A 14448-nucleotide genomic window follows, 5' to 3' on the forward strand; every position below is an offset into this window, starting at 1 on the left:
AAAAGCATGTCGACGGAAAAAATAAAAAAATAAAAAAATTGTATGTCCATCTGTTCCAACTGTGGTGGCTGAATAGTTACTAGTTGTAGCCCTGAATGGACTACTTCACATGTATTCCGCGTACCATCACGGGGCTCACTGCGCTCGCCACGCTTCGGGCTCGGTGGCTTGCTGCGCTCGCCACACTATATAACATCAACTCCACGCCGACGTGGATAGTGGGGGTATGAAAAGGTCGGAGGACACGTACCGCCACCCCTCGCGGGCTCGCTGCGCTCGCCACGCTTCGAGTTGGCGTCAATAGTGGGGTGGCGTTAACAGATCAGATGTACATACAAATTAGTTAATTTTTTTTTAGTTTGTGCATCGACATGCTTTTACATTTAGTTTTTTTGTTTTTTTAGCTGGTTTTATCTTTTATTAATGAAGCGCAATGTTTAGAAATAAGGTCGTACACCATATTGAAAACTAGACAACCTTAAAAATTCAATAAGAGGACCCTTGTTTGTTTGGCACAGAATAAAGAAATGTGGACTTTAATAACCTAATTCTCTACCATATAGTATTTAGAAAACTGTTTTTATTTTATATAGTGTTAAGTTTTATTGTCTGATCATGAACTTTCTTCACTTTCCGAATTCCGAACCCCAGGCCAACATTGCTGGGTGACCATATCATACCTAGAATCTTTTAAATCTGGTAGACCATTACGCCATCGATATAACCTATCCTTGTGTATCAATGCTATATCCTTATATATTGTAAGGTCCTCCTACCTCTATGTCTGTCTATTATTACCTAGTTTTATTTGATCACTTGTGTACAATTGTAAAGCTCAACAGAATTTGCTGCACTATAAAAAACTGTTAATTAAATCATAATAAATATCTACTTACAATATGTTTCCTAAACAGATTGATGGAGTGTATAGTTACCTCCCAGTGACCTTAGAAAACGGCAAGATCCAAGCTTACCAGAATGGCATAAGGGTCATCATTGACACCGACTTTGGTGTTCAGGTGAACTATGACCTGGTCTACGATGTGATAGTGACCGTTCCAGGAAACTACAAGGAACAGTTGGGTGGCCTGTGCGGCAATTACAATGGAAACAAAAATGATGACTTCCAGCTTCCTGACAAAAGTCTGACTACAGATGTCACCATATTTGGATCATCCTGGCAGGTTCAGATCCCTGGTATTATATGTGACAGGGGGTGTGGTGGCAGGGGGAATCCCTGCCCACCCTGTGATGTCCGAAAAGAGAATATCTTCAAGACTGAGATCTACTGTGGATTCCTTAAGAAAGCAGGAGGCCCCCTGAGTGCTTGCTATGGAACTATTAACCCCGATACGTACTTCAACAACTGCATCTATGACATGTGCGCTGGGGCTGGGGACGGAGGCATCCTCTGCAAGAGCATTGCAAGCTATGTCGCTGCATGCCAAGCAGCCAGGGTCACCATAAAACCTTGGCGAAATGACGCATTCTGCCGTAAGTTATTAAAGCTTCATAAAAACAGCCTACAATATACATCAATCTTCAGTGAATATTATACATGTAAATAATAAATGAGCAAATGGGATGTACTGTATATTTATATAAATATATATATATATATATATAATACAGTATGATCCATATCTAAGAATAATATAAAGGCTGTAACCACTGAAGTAGATAAAGAGGTGTCCTTTCTCATTGAGTAGTTTTGGTGTGAGAGGCCTAGACGCAACTTAGACATTGTCACACACTGAACTTTAATTTGTGAATTATCTGTGCCAGCTGTCCTGCAAGCCAGACTCCCTGCTTATCCCTGTTTAATATCCTAATTAATTGATATCACCATCTAGGAGCTTGTTAGCTGATTGCATTCCTCCAGTTGGTGTGCTCCTACTTCAGATGTTCCTAGCAGCCAGTAAGGGACTTGCAGCTCCTTCATATTCACATCATCCCTGGGAGGTTAGAACCATGATTGATTGATTGCTCTGGTCATCAATGAAAGTACTCACAGTGAGTATGTCAGAGCAGTAAGTCCTATATTGGCTTATGTACAAACTGACGTGTACTCTTCCAAATAAACACTATGCATCACAAGAGTCCTCTACTACAAGAATGTGAAATGCGTTGGTATATCATTATTTGTATTACATTGCTGATGAATGTCCTTGATTTACAATGTTGTTTTAATTTCTCAAAATAGCATTGACCTGCCCACCCAATAGCCAATACCAAGTCTGTGCTGATTTATGTTCTACAACTTGTGCTGGTATTACCAATCCAACCGTTTGCCCCACCACCTGTTCAGAGGGCTGCGAGTGTAATGATGGCTTCGTCTTTGATGGGCAAGGATGTGTGTCAATGGACAATTGTGGCTGCTTTGAAGATGGACAATACTATCCGGTGGGTGTAACGGAACTCTTGGTGTACTGTAGGTCTGGAATCATACAGATTAACAGTTACTTAATCCGGAAGAACTTTCCAGGTTTCATCCGAATAAGAAATACTGTATTAACTGTAGTAAATAACCAAATGTCAATTCTATGGAACGCAAAGTCTTCATTTTGATAATTATTTACATAATTTTTTATGGTGGTTAACAATTTATGTTCTGTGTTGATTTTAAGGCCATAACAACTGTTAATCAATAGTACATATGTACAACAAAGGATGGAATAATCAATATAATTTTGAAGTGATCCTGATTTTTCTTATACAACATTCTAATGAAACTATTTTTATACAGCTATCTAATTACTGGTTTGGCTTGCTTTTTATTTCAACAGCCCAATCTGCCAGTTCTATCTAACGACTGTACAGAAGTTTGTACCTGCAGCCCGATTGGTGGACTGATCTGTGAGGACACCAGCTGCACGTCGGATGAGAAGTGTCAGATAACGGATGGTGTTGTAGGATGTATCAATAAAGGTAATGTATTTACCGGTTCTAAAATTAAAAATCTACCCATCAATAAACTATATTATATCATTCTTAATCAGTAAGTAAAAGTTGATTGTATAGGATAGAACTGTAGGTAGGCCCATAGATGACACCTTACTTATTGCTGCCTAAGATTTAACGTATTTTCAAATCTGCTGATGCGGTAAACTGCAACCTCAACAGTGATGCCTGCAGGTTACAATTGGAACTACATGAAATTAAATATTACACCATTATTACTACGCACAATTCCTAGTCTGCTACTTTAAATGCCAACTTAAATACTGTTCCGTCTGTGTCTTTTACACATTTGAGGTTAAAAATACATATTGAATTATTATTTTTTTTCAGATCCATGTAAATTCAAAAAATGTAGGGTCCAGGAAACCTGCAAGGTGCAAAATAGAAAACCAGTCTGCGTTCCAAATTACAATGGCACCTGTTGGGCATGGGGAGATCCTCATTATCACACTTTCGATGGTTATGACTTTAACTTACAAGGAACCTGCACATATGTACTCTCTAAATATGGTGGTGGAGATAATGGTTTGGTGCCATTTACCATCGAAGAGAAAAATGACAACAGAGGAACCCAAGCAGTGTCGTATGTTAAAACAGTCAGCATATACATATACGGGTATAAGATCACCATTATGAAGGGCGAATTTGGTAAAGTTCGGGTGAGTGTAATTATTTCTGCATGAACCAATAATACCAGAACGTTAATTAGCTAGTATTTTTTAATGTGTGTTTTCTATGTGAATATTTTTTTATATTTATTCATTTCTCATTAATATTAATTGTTATTATATGCAGAAGCAGTAATTGTAGTAGTGTAGTATTAATAGTAGAAAAAATGTCCTATATTTTTTTATCTATCTCTATGAAAAAAAAAAAAAATACAATAAAAATATCTAATGGAGGAGGGTGAAAGAATAAGTCAATAATCATAAAAAAATACTTAATAATATTATTGTTCCTAATTAAGGAAGTGTAGAATTGATGATACCAGATACAGTATAAGTATAAAAGCATTTATTGTTAATATTTAAATTTTTTCGCTTTTCAGAATAGGAAGCGTTCAGTTTTTAAGGGTTTCAGAATTTAAAAAAAAACAAAGTAAAAAACAATCACGTTTCTTTTTGAACAATCCGCTACTGTAAAACTTTTTGGTACTTGTGTAGTTTCACAGCGCCACTAAATCGCATGCGATATCGCATGCGGTTTTACATGCTTATCACATGCGATTTACTATCCAGTTCATATCCCCACTATCCACTATAGTTGATTTTATATAGTGTGGCGAGCCCAGCGAGCCACCGAGCCCGAAGCGTGGCCCACGAGGGGACACGGATTACGCTACTTGTGTTGTTTGACGCCGACTCCCGATATCGCATGGCATTTGCATGCAATTCCGTGGAATACATGTTTCGTGTCACCTCGCCACGCTTCGGGCTGGGTGGCTCGCTGCGCTCGCCACACTATATATAATCAACTCCACGCCCTAGTGGATAGTGGGGATATGAACTGGATAGTAAATCGCATGTGATATCGCATGAGATTTAGTGGCGCCGTGAAACTACACAAGCACCAAATTTTTAAAAACACTTATAATTACTTTATTTAATTAGTAACATTAAAAATAGTTTGTTTAAATAGTCAACAAAACACTTTGTACCTATTGTTCTATGTCGTTTGTGTTACTGAATTGATAAATAAGATGAAATTATTATTTTCTTTAAAAAAAAACTAAGTGTAACTCTTTTTGTAGCTCTCCATAGAATATCTTGAGCCAGATAATAAACTACTATCATGAAACAACAGCCTAATAATCCACTGATACAAAGTAGATATGAGCGGTCCAGATTCCCCGGACTCCGAACCGCTCCGAACTCAGACGGCTCGACGCCCAGCTCGCGAGTTTCTGGCTTTTTTTTTGGAAACCCGAGCACGGCCAAACGTGGCAATCTGCCTTCGGATTCTCGGGAGACACAGAGACTATAAAGGCTTGGCGTCCCGAGAAATCAGCACCATTTCAGTCACGCTTCCACAAATTCAGTGCTGGGCCACGCCCTAATGCATTTTGTCACAAGGACTTTGTCAAGGACTTTGTCATTAGGGCGTGGCCCAGCACTGAAGTTTCTGTCTGTTTTACACCGGCAGAGCTGCACAGAATGTAACTGCTCCAACTAAAACTGTGCGGACTGTATATTCATGCTTTTTACCACAACGGTTGTGTTAACCGACTCTACCGGTACGTGACCCATTACCTTGCTCAATGTGGGATCGTGATTTTACAATACATTTTTTTTACCTGTGATAAACGCTCTATGGAACGCTCTTGTTTTTTTTTAGAATAATACTGTGACCTGTGAATCCAGGTGATTGCAAGTGGAGCTGCCGGTCATAAATCTGACCTAAAGTGCTGACAACGATTTCAAAGTATTGGACTTATTGAGGTTCTATTTGTGGACATCCTCTGAAAAGTTTTGCGCACTTTCTATTTTTATAAATATATAGCTTGTGGTAGACCCAGCACTCCACCAATGTGATCAGCTGCCCGGGTGCCTTTGCAGGGAGGTAGAGAAGTAATTTAGGTGTGTATCATACCCATGGATGAGTGATGATACAACGCACGGCACTCCAAGGACTTGCAACAAGGTGGTGAAAAAGTTCTGTTTTAATACGACGTTTTGAGGCTCTGGGCCCCTTCGTCAGGTATAACAGTAAACAGGTTATACCTGAGGAAGGGGCCCAGAGCCTTGAAACGTTGTATTAAAACAGAACTTTTTCACCACCTTGTTGCAAATCCTTGCCGTGCGTTGTATCATCACCCATCCAGGGGTATGATACACACCTATATTATATATATATATATATATATATATATATATATATATATATATATATATATGAAGCACTTTGAGTCCTATTGGGAGAAAAGTGCTATATAAATATCATTATTATTATTATTATTATTATTATTATATCTCTTATATATTTAGCCAGATCTGTCACTCAACCCCTGTGGAGAACGTTCCTGTGTAGAACAGTTTCACTTTCATGTGTCTGACGTTCCACCCCCTTGACATCACCTCCCCCCGCCCAGCCAGGACTACAGTACACGCCCACCATCCACCATTACTCCACAGCCACCATCCACCATTACTCCTGCACATCCCTATCCTCTGCCAGGACCCCCGCGACCCCCCTCCCGCGACCCCCCCCCTCCCGCGATTTGCGGGACCCCCCCGCGACCCCCCCTCCCGCGATTCGCGGGACCCCCCGTGACCCCCCCTCCCGCGAATCGCGGGATCCCCGCGACCCCCCTCCCGCGATTCGCGGGACCCCCGCGACCCCCCCTCCCGCGATTCGCGGGACCCCCGCGACCCCCCCCTCCCGCGATTTGTGGAACCCCCGTGACCCCCCCTCCCGCCATTCGCAGGACCCCGCACCACCCCTCCCGCGATTCGCGGGACCCCCGCTTTTCACCCTCCCGCGAGTCGCGGGACCCCTGCGACCCCCCCTCCCGTGATTCGCGGGACCCCCGCGAACCCCCCCTCCCGCGATTCGCGGGACCCCCGCGACCCCCCTCCCGCGATTCGCGGGACCCCCGCGACCACCCCGGTATCCGGACTATTGTTAGACAGCACTTACATCGACAGCCATTACATCGACACCATTAGTTCGACACCTCAATAGGTCGACATGGTTTTAGGTCGACATGTCATTAGGTCGACATGTCATTATGTCGACATCTCATTAGGTCGGCAGCTCATTAGGTCGACAGCTCATTAGGTCGACATGTTTTTAGGTCGACACTGCCATTAGGTCGACAGTGTCTATGTCGACAGTCATAAGGTCGAAATGAGTTTTTTCACTGTTTATTGAGCCGACATGTGCCGACAGGCGGTATTTCATGCCCTACTATCCACTAGGGCGTGGTGGGAGAATAAAATAGTGTGCCGAGCGCAGCGAGGCACCGTGCCCAAAGCATAGCGAGCGGCTGCGGTACACTTCAAACTGTGTCCATGTCGACTAGGTCGACATTTCGGCCAAAAAACAGTGAAAAAACCCATGTCGACCTTTTGACTGTCGACGTAGACTCTGTCGACCTAATGGCAGTGTCGACCTAAAAACATGTCGACCTAATGAGCTGTCGACCTAATGAGATGTCGACCTAATGAGCTGTCGACATAATGTCATGTCGACCTAATGGTATGTCGACCTAAAACCATGTCGACCTATTGAGCTGTCAAACTAATGGTGTCGATGTAATGGCTGTCGATGTAAGTGCTGTCTAATATCCGTCCCAGACCCGACCACCCCCTCCCGCGATTCGCTGGACCTCCGCGACGACCCCCTCCCGCGAAACGCGGGACCCCCGCGACCCTCCCGCAAATCGCGGGACCCCAGCGACCCCTCCCTCCCGCGAGCCCCCTCCCGCCATTCGCAGGACCCCTGCATCCTCCCCTCCCGCGATTCGCGGGACCCCTGCGACCCCCCCTCCCGGCATTAAAAGGGCCCCCCGCGACCCCCCCTCCCGCGATTCACGGCACCCCCCCCTACTGTGATTTGCGACCCCCCTCCCGCAATTCGCGCCGCCCCCTACCGCGATTCACGGAACCCCCCGTAGCGCCCCCCTCCCGCGATTTGTGGGCCCCCTCGGCACTTCTTGCGATTTGCGACCGCCCCCTAATTCACACATTCGGGGACCCCACCTCCCGCGATTTATGCCCCCCTCACGCAATTCACGGCACCCCCCTTCCTGCGATTCGCAACCCCCCACGACCCCCCCCTCCCGCGATTCACGAAACCCCCCGTAGTGCCCCCCTCCCGCGATTTGCGGGCCCCCTCGGCACCTCTCGCGATTTGCGACCGCCCCGTAATTCACATATTCGGGGACCCCCCCCCCGCGATTCATGCCCCCCTCACGCAATTCACGGCACCCCCATACCCCCCTTCCTGCGATTCGGAACCCCCCACAACCCCCCCTCCCGCGATTCATGCCCCCTCCCGCGATTCACGGACCCCCGCACCACCCCCCTGCGCCCACCCTCCCTTGATTCACGCCCCCCTCATGCAATTCACGGCAACCCCCCACACCCCCCCTCCTGCGATTCGCAGCCCCCCCCACGACCCCCGCCTCCTGCGATTCATGACCCCTCCCGTGATTCACGGACCCCCGCACCACCCCCCCCTTGACTCACGGCACCCCACGCGCCCCTCCCGCAATTCACGGACCTCCGCAACCCCCCCTCCCGCAATTCACTAACCCCGACAACCCCCCTCCCGCAATTTGCGGACCCCCCTTCCCACGATTCAAGCCCCCCCGCACCCCCGCCCACGATTTGCGGACCCCCGCCCCCTCCCGCTAACCGCGGATCCCCACACACCATGCAAGAGAAATTTGCCTTAGGCGCTGGGGATGACTGTGATGTAACTCGATGCCCAGCAGCCACCACGTAGGAGGGTTGCCAACCTCCAAAATTACAGAAACCAAAACAGAGATGTGGGGCGCTCTTGGGTATCGGGATGAAAGAAAGTTAAATCAACACAATGTTTAAAAAGTATCACAAATTTATTACACAATAATGCATGGAAAACACATACCAAATGGTACTAAATGACTTTAAACATATGAATAAAAATAAAAATAAAATAAAAATAAAACTTAAAAAATAAAATAAAAAATGAAAAAATAATAAATTAAAAATAATGAATAAAAAAGAATTGCAGAATAAATAATAGAATTAAGATTGGACTTTGCAGTTAATAGATGTCAGCACATCCAACTTTTTAAGGTGCAATTGATAACTTAGCGCAATCCACCATCAAACATTGGTGGATTGCGCTAAGTTATCAATTGCACCTTAAAAAGTTGGATGTGCTGACATCTATTAACTGCAAAGTCCAATCTTAATTCTATTATTTATTCTGCAATTCTTTTTTATTCATTATTTTTAATTTATTATTTTTTCATTTTTTATTTTATTTTTTAAGTTTTATTTTTATTTTATTTTTATTTTTATTCATATGTTTAAAGTCATTTAGTACCATTTGGTATGTGTTTTCCATGCATTATTGTGTAATAAATTTGTGATACTTTTTAAACATTGTGTTGATTTAACTTTCTTTCATCCCGATACCCAAGAGCGCCCCACATCTCTGTTTTGATCCCCACACACCACCCACCCTCCCGCAATTTGCAGACCCCCCAGACCCCCTTCCGGCAATTCCACCCCCCAGCGGACCATCGCGGCCCCCGCATTTCACGTACCCCCCTGACAATGGGGGATCCTGTACCACCACAAGCAGGTACCACCCCTAGGTGGGAAATCCGGCCCTGGCTGCCGCACTGCAGGTTTCCCCACTGCCCTCTGCACCAGCGCCACAACTTTTATCAATGTCTTGCCCACATACCACTATTATACAGCCTCCTGCTCTCATGCACGCTCACTCCCTCCCAGTGGGAGGAGACGCTCACCCACTGCCGGGAGCTGCATACTGTCCCCCACCCTCCTCCAGTTCTAGGAAAGCCCATCGACCATCAATGATTTTCAAATAATCGATGGTTTATGGCCGATGTTGAATACTTTTGCCATCAATGTGGGAGGACACTGCCCTGCCTCCTGTTCTCCTGCCCCGTAACTTCCGCCAGTGGAGACCCGCTCACCCTGTGTTGCCCACATTCCCCTATCATGCTTTACCGCCCAGCCTCCTGCTCTCATGCACCCTTACTCCCACCCAGTCGGAGGAGACACTGACTCCTGTATTTCTGTGCTGCCACGCTGGACCCTCACCCACTGGCAGAAGCTGCACAGTGTCCACCACCCTCTTTAGTCCCCCGTATGCCCACACACCCCTATCACTACCCAGCTTCCTGCTCTCCTGAACCGTAACTTCCACCACTGGGTAATCGCTGACGCTGTGTTGCCCACATACCCCTATCATGCCTCATATCCCAGCCTCCTGCTCTCATGCACCCTAACTCCCACCCAGTAGGAGGAGACACTGACTCAGGGCCACCGTCCGGTACTCCTGTGCTGCCACGCTGGACCCTCACCCACTGCCAGAAGCTGCAATACAGGGCATCTTTCATACAATTCTAACCATATTTCTCACAATACAAATGTTCACAAATTAAGGGGCGTAGCCCCTTACGCCGGTGTGAAGAGCGCCCGTAGGGCGCGATGAATCACCTAGTATATATATATATATATAGCTGTGGTGGCACTCCGTGGTGTCTGTACCCAAAGTACTAGTTTGTTCAAAGGCTCCGGTGCCTTCCAAAGCAGGGCTTGCGGCTCTGTGTATAGCAAATGCTGGGGGAGCGGCGGCACTCGGAAGAAAAATACAGGAGACAAGCGGTGCGGGTAACCGACATTTCAAAAGCCTGCAGGCTTTTTTTTATCAAGGTGCTGTAGTGAGAACTACAGCACCTTGATAAAAAAAAGCCTGCGGGCTTTTGAAATGTCGGTTACCCGCACCGCTTGTCTCCTGTATTTTTCTTCCGAGTGCCGCCGCCCCCCCAGCATTTGCCATTTGCTATATATATATATATATATATATATATATATATATATATATATATATATATATATATATATAGTAATTTTTTTCTTCTTTCATTTTACTCAGATTTACTATAATCCATGAGCTATATTTTCAAACTGCCATGTTTATCTTTTTAACAGGTCAATGATCAAATCACCAACCTTCCAATGAGCTTATTAAATGGAAAGATCAAGGCAAGTATCAGTGGTCTCAATGCTGTAGTGAGTACCGATTTTGGCCTTGAGGTGACCTATGAGTATAACTGGCATGTTGTGGTCACACTGAGCAGCAGCTACTATGGGCTTACTCTTGGTCTTTGTGGCAACTTTAACAAAAATACCAAAGACGAGATGATCACTTCCGACAACAAAATGGTTACTTCCATCATAGACTGGGCTAAGAGCTGGAAAGTCAATGACCAGGATCCTTTTTGCTTTGATTACTGCCCGGAACTCAATTGCCCAACTTGTGATAACAGCAAGAAGGCCATGTATGGAGATGAGAAGAGATGTGGCCTCATCAGCAAAGTCAAAGATGGGCCATTCAGAGAGTGCCACTCGAAAGTTAACCCAGACAATTTTTTTGATAACTGCTTATACGATGTCTGCATTAATGGTGGATCTGACCAATTCCTATGCCAGGCTCTCAGCGTTTATGCCGACACCTGCCGGAAACAGGGCGTTAACATATATGATTGGAGAACACCTTCTGGATGCAGTAAGTAGTGAGATTCACCAAAATAAATCAACACTGAAGTTGGCTTATAAGCATATATTTTAAACATGGTAAAAATATATTTTTAAAAACATTTTTGTATTTCAGCCATGAGATGTCCTGCAAACAGTCACTATGAATTTTGTGGAAATGCTTGTCCAGCCACATGTACCGATCGAACAGCTCCATCCCACTGCACTAATCAGTGTGTAGAGACCTGCCAATGCAATGATGGTTATGTCCTTAGTGTTGATAAATGTGTACAGGTTTCAAGCTGTGGTTGCACTTACAATGGTGCCTACTACCAACCAAACCAGGAGTTTTGGTCTGATGACAAGTGTCGTCTTCTCTGCAAGTGTGATCCAAGTCTTGGCCTGGTGGTTTGTAAGGAGAACAGATGTAAAGCAAGTGAAAAGTGCATGATATCGAATGGAGTGCTTGGCTGTCAACCTATCAGCTTCGCCACTTGCACAGGCAGTGGAGATCCTCACTACACAACTTTTGACAACAAGAGATTTAACTTTATGGGAACCTGCATATACCAGCTGGTTGGTGTGTCCTCTAATGATGCATCACTGACCCGTTTTACTGTCAATGTCCAAAACAACAATCGTGGTGGGGACACAGCAGTCTCCTACACCAAAGTGGTTACACTGGAAGTCTACGATATGGTTTTGACTCTTAGCTTTGACTATCCTTATCAAATTTTGGTATGTATGAAGTCAATGTAGACATTTGTATTAATGAAGGTATTTAAAAACAAAGATCTTTCTGCTAAATCATAGAGCTGAAATATTTTTCATTTTGTCCCCACATGTACTATAGGCAACCAAATTTGATGAGATGTAATTATGCTGCATTCACCTTAGTAGGTAGTTAGTGCATTTGGAAATGACCACAATCCAGTAGACAGTGGTCATCCTCTGAAGGTTTATATCAACACAATTCTCTATAGTTCATATAACAGAATATGCTGCGCTATATAAGAAACTGTTAATAAATAATAAAATAAAATAAATATCACCAGAATCAGAGTCCAGATACAAACATCAACATTTAAGATGCAGTATAGTTTAGGCAGATAAAGAGAGATGACTTAGGAGTAGACCATTGACCTCTTACATTCTTTTTTCTTCAGGTTGATGGTGTTGTGACATCACTGCCATTTTACTTCCAAACTGACAAAGTTGTAGCATACATCAGTGGCAACCAAGGCATTATTACGACAGATTTTGACGTTACTGTAAAGTATGACTGGAACAGTTATGTGGCAGTGACTGTACCTAGCACTTATTCCAATGCTGTTGCTGGCTTGTGTGGAAACTACAACAAGAACCTCAATGATGATTTCACCATGAAGAATGGCGGAACAGCAGCAAATGAAGTTCAGTTTGGTAACAGTTGGAAAGTTGGTGATGTTCCTGGCTGTACACCAGAGTGTAACAAGAACTGCTTTCTATGTACTGAAGCTCAAAAGCAAGAGTACAAGAGTGAGAAATACTGTGGGCTTATCATCAAGCCCAAAGGGCCGTTCAGTCAGTGTCTCTCAGTTGTTGACCCCACTCCTTTCTTCAATGACTGCATTTTTGATGCGTGCCAATACAAAGGACATCCTTCATCGTACTGTAATGCTATAGGTCTCTATGTGGCTGCCTGTCAAGCCGCTGGTGTCAAACTTCAGGAATGGAGATCGCCCTCTTTCTGCTGTAAGTTAAGGTTCAGGAGATCTCACATGAAATTGATGCTAATTAATCCTAAAGGAAAGTTTCATAAATATTGGTTTATTAAGATCCTTAGTAAACACTTGTAACAGATACACATAGGTGCAAGTGGCATTTTTTGTGTGTATTATAAGATATGCCAAATCATGAAATTTTGCCCAACAATACATTTTTGGTAAGCTGGAATTAATCCGATCACTGAATTGTAAATCCTCATGGGGTTAGTAAGTTTACTTTTGACATATATCCATTTTTTATCCTGCAAATTACTTTTAGCCAAGAGTGATTGAATGGCAGAACATGGGCCCTTATTCTGATCTGTGCGGCCGGAGCCGCATACGTTGCTCCGGCCGCACAAACCAAACCCCGCCTGCAAGACGGATCGCCACGGCCGTCCGTACGCGGACGGCTGGCGATCCGCATGAAAATGGTGGGGCGTACGCCTCCACCATGGTGGGAGCTGCCCCCTGCATTCGATGGTCGACGACCATCGAAGGCAGGGCCGCACGCTCCACCAGCTCACGCAAGCTTAGACCACACGGACAATCGTCCGTGTGGAAGCTTGTATTTGGGCGGAGAGCTGACATCCGGCGATGTCAGCTTTCCGCCCCCATCACTGGCGTCATAGCCTCATTACCATGCATACGCCCCGCGTTTGCATGGGAACGCCCATGAAACGCTGGGCGTATACATAGGTAAATGAGGCTATCAAGCCCCTCACGCCCCTATACGCCCCCTTTGCGGCGTATATTTTTTGTGTGCGGCGATTTCGCCTGCACATGCGCAGAGTGACCTCTGCGCATGTGCAGAGTGAAAACATCGGCGGTACGGCCGCACGCGGGCCGTACCGCACAGATTAGAATAAGGGCCATGGTGTAAATATAGAATAGGGCTGACAGGTCCTGTTTATGGCTAAAGAGATGAGAGAGGTGAGGTTCAAGATGCCAACCCACTTTGACCAGTCTTTGGCATCTCTCACATACCACACCTTTCTATCTTTCACCATGGTGACCCACAGAACTAGACAGCTCTCAACGGAAAAAAGCAGAACTCTTCAAGATGAAGGTTCTTCTCCATGAGGAGCATGGTGGGTAGCTACAGATGTAATTGATGGCCTTGCTGTCTACAGAAGACCAGAAGGGACAGAAGTAGGAAAAACACAGGTTATGGAAAAGGAAAACATCAGGTGAAAGAAAGCGATGGGGAAAGAGGGAAAGTTGAAGAGAAAAGAGGAAAAGGGAGAAAGACAGAAGGCAGACTTCCAGATACAATGGGAATTGAGTAATGGGTAAGGGCATTAAAGAAGGGTTATGGGCAAGAGGTTGAAGAGAAAAAGAAGTCTTGCCTCACTTGGCCATTATGGACCCAATTAACGATAAGCATATACAGGTTGAGTATCCCTTATCCGAATTATTCCGAAAACCGTACATTCCAGACAGTGAATTTTTTTTTTCTGCTAAAAACTTACTGGAGACATGTGTAACAGCTACTAAATGATATGTAACTGGCACTACTG

The 14448-nt window shown here is 44.8% G+C and overlaps 1 protein-coding gene across 1 annotated transcript in view; it reads left to right on the forward strand.

Moving 5' to 3' along the window:
- The window catches only part of LOC146042450 (IgGFc-binding protein-like), a 38182-nt gene extending 25477 nt beyond the window's left edge, over positions 1-12705 (forward strand). The window contains exons 9-16 of the mRNA XM_083162441.1: positions 915-1494; positions 2204-2403; positions 2787-2928; positions 3292-3620; positions 10638-11214; positions 11320-11921; positions 12350-12605; positions 12689-12705. Of these exons, the coding sequence (XP_083018567.1) occupies positions 915-1494; positions 2204-2403; positions 2787-2928; positions 3292-3620; positions 10638-11214; positions 11320-11921; positions 12350-12605; positions 12689-12705 (2703 nt within the window). The remainder of the gene's footprint in view (positions 1-914; positions 1495-2203; positions 2404-2786; positions 2929-3291; positions 3621-10637; positions 11215-11319; positions 11922-12349; positions 12606-12688) is intronic.
- Positions 12706-14448: the final 1743 nt, after the last annotated feature.

Source organism: Crinia signifera, chromosome 19, assembly GCF_055691185.1.
Source record: "Crinia signifera chromosome 19, ASM5569118v1, whole genome shotgun sequence".
Lineage (NCBI taxonomy): Eukaryota > Metazoa > Chordata > Amphibia > Anura > Myobatrachidae > Crinia > Crinia signifera.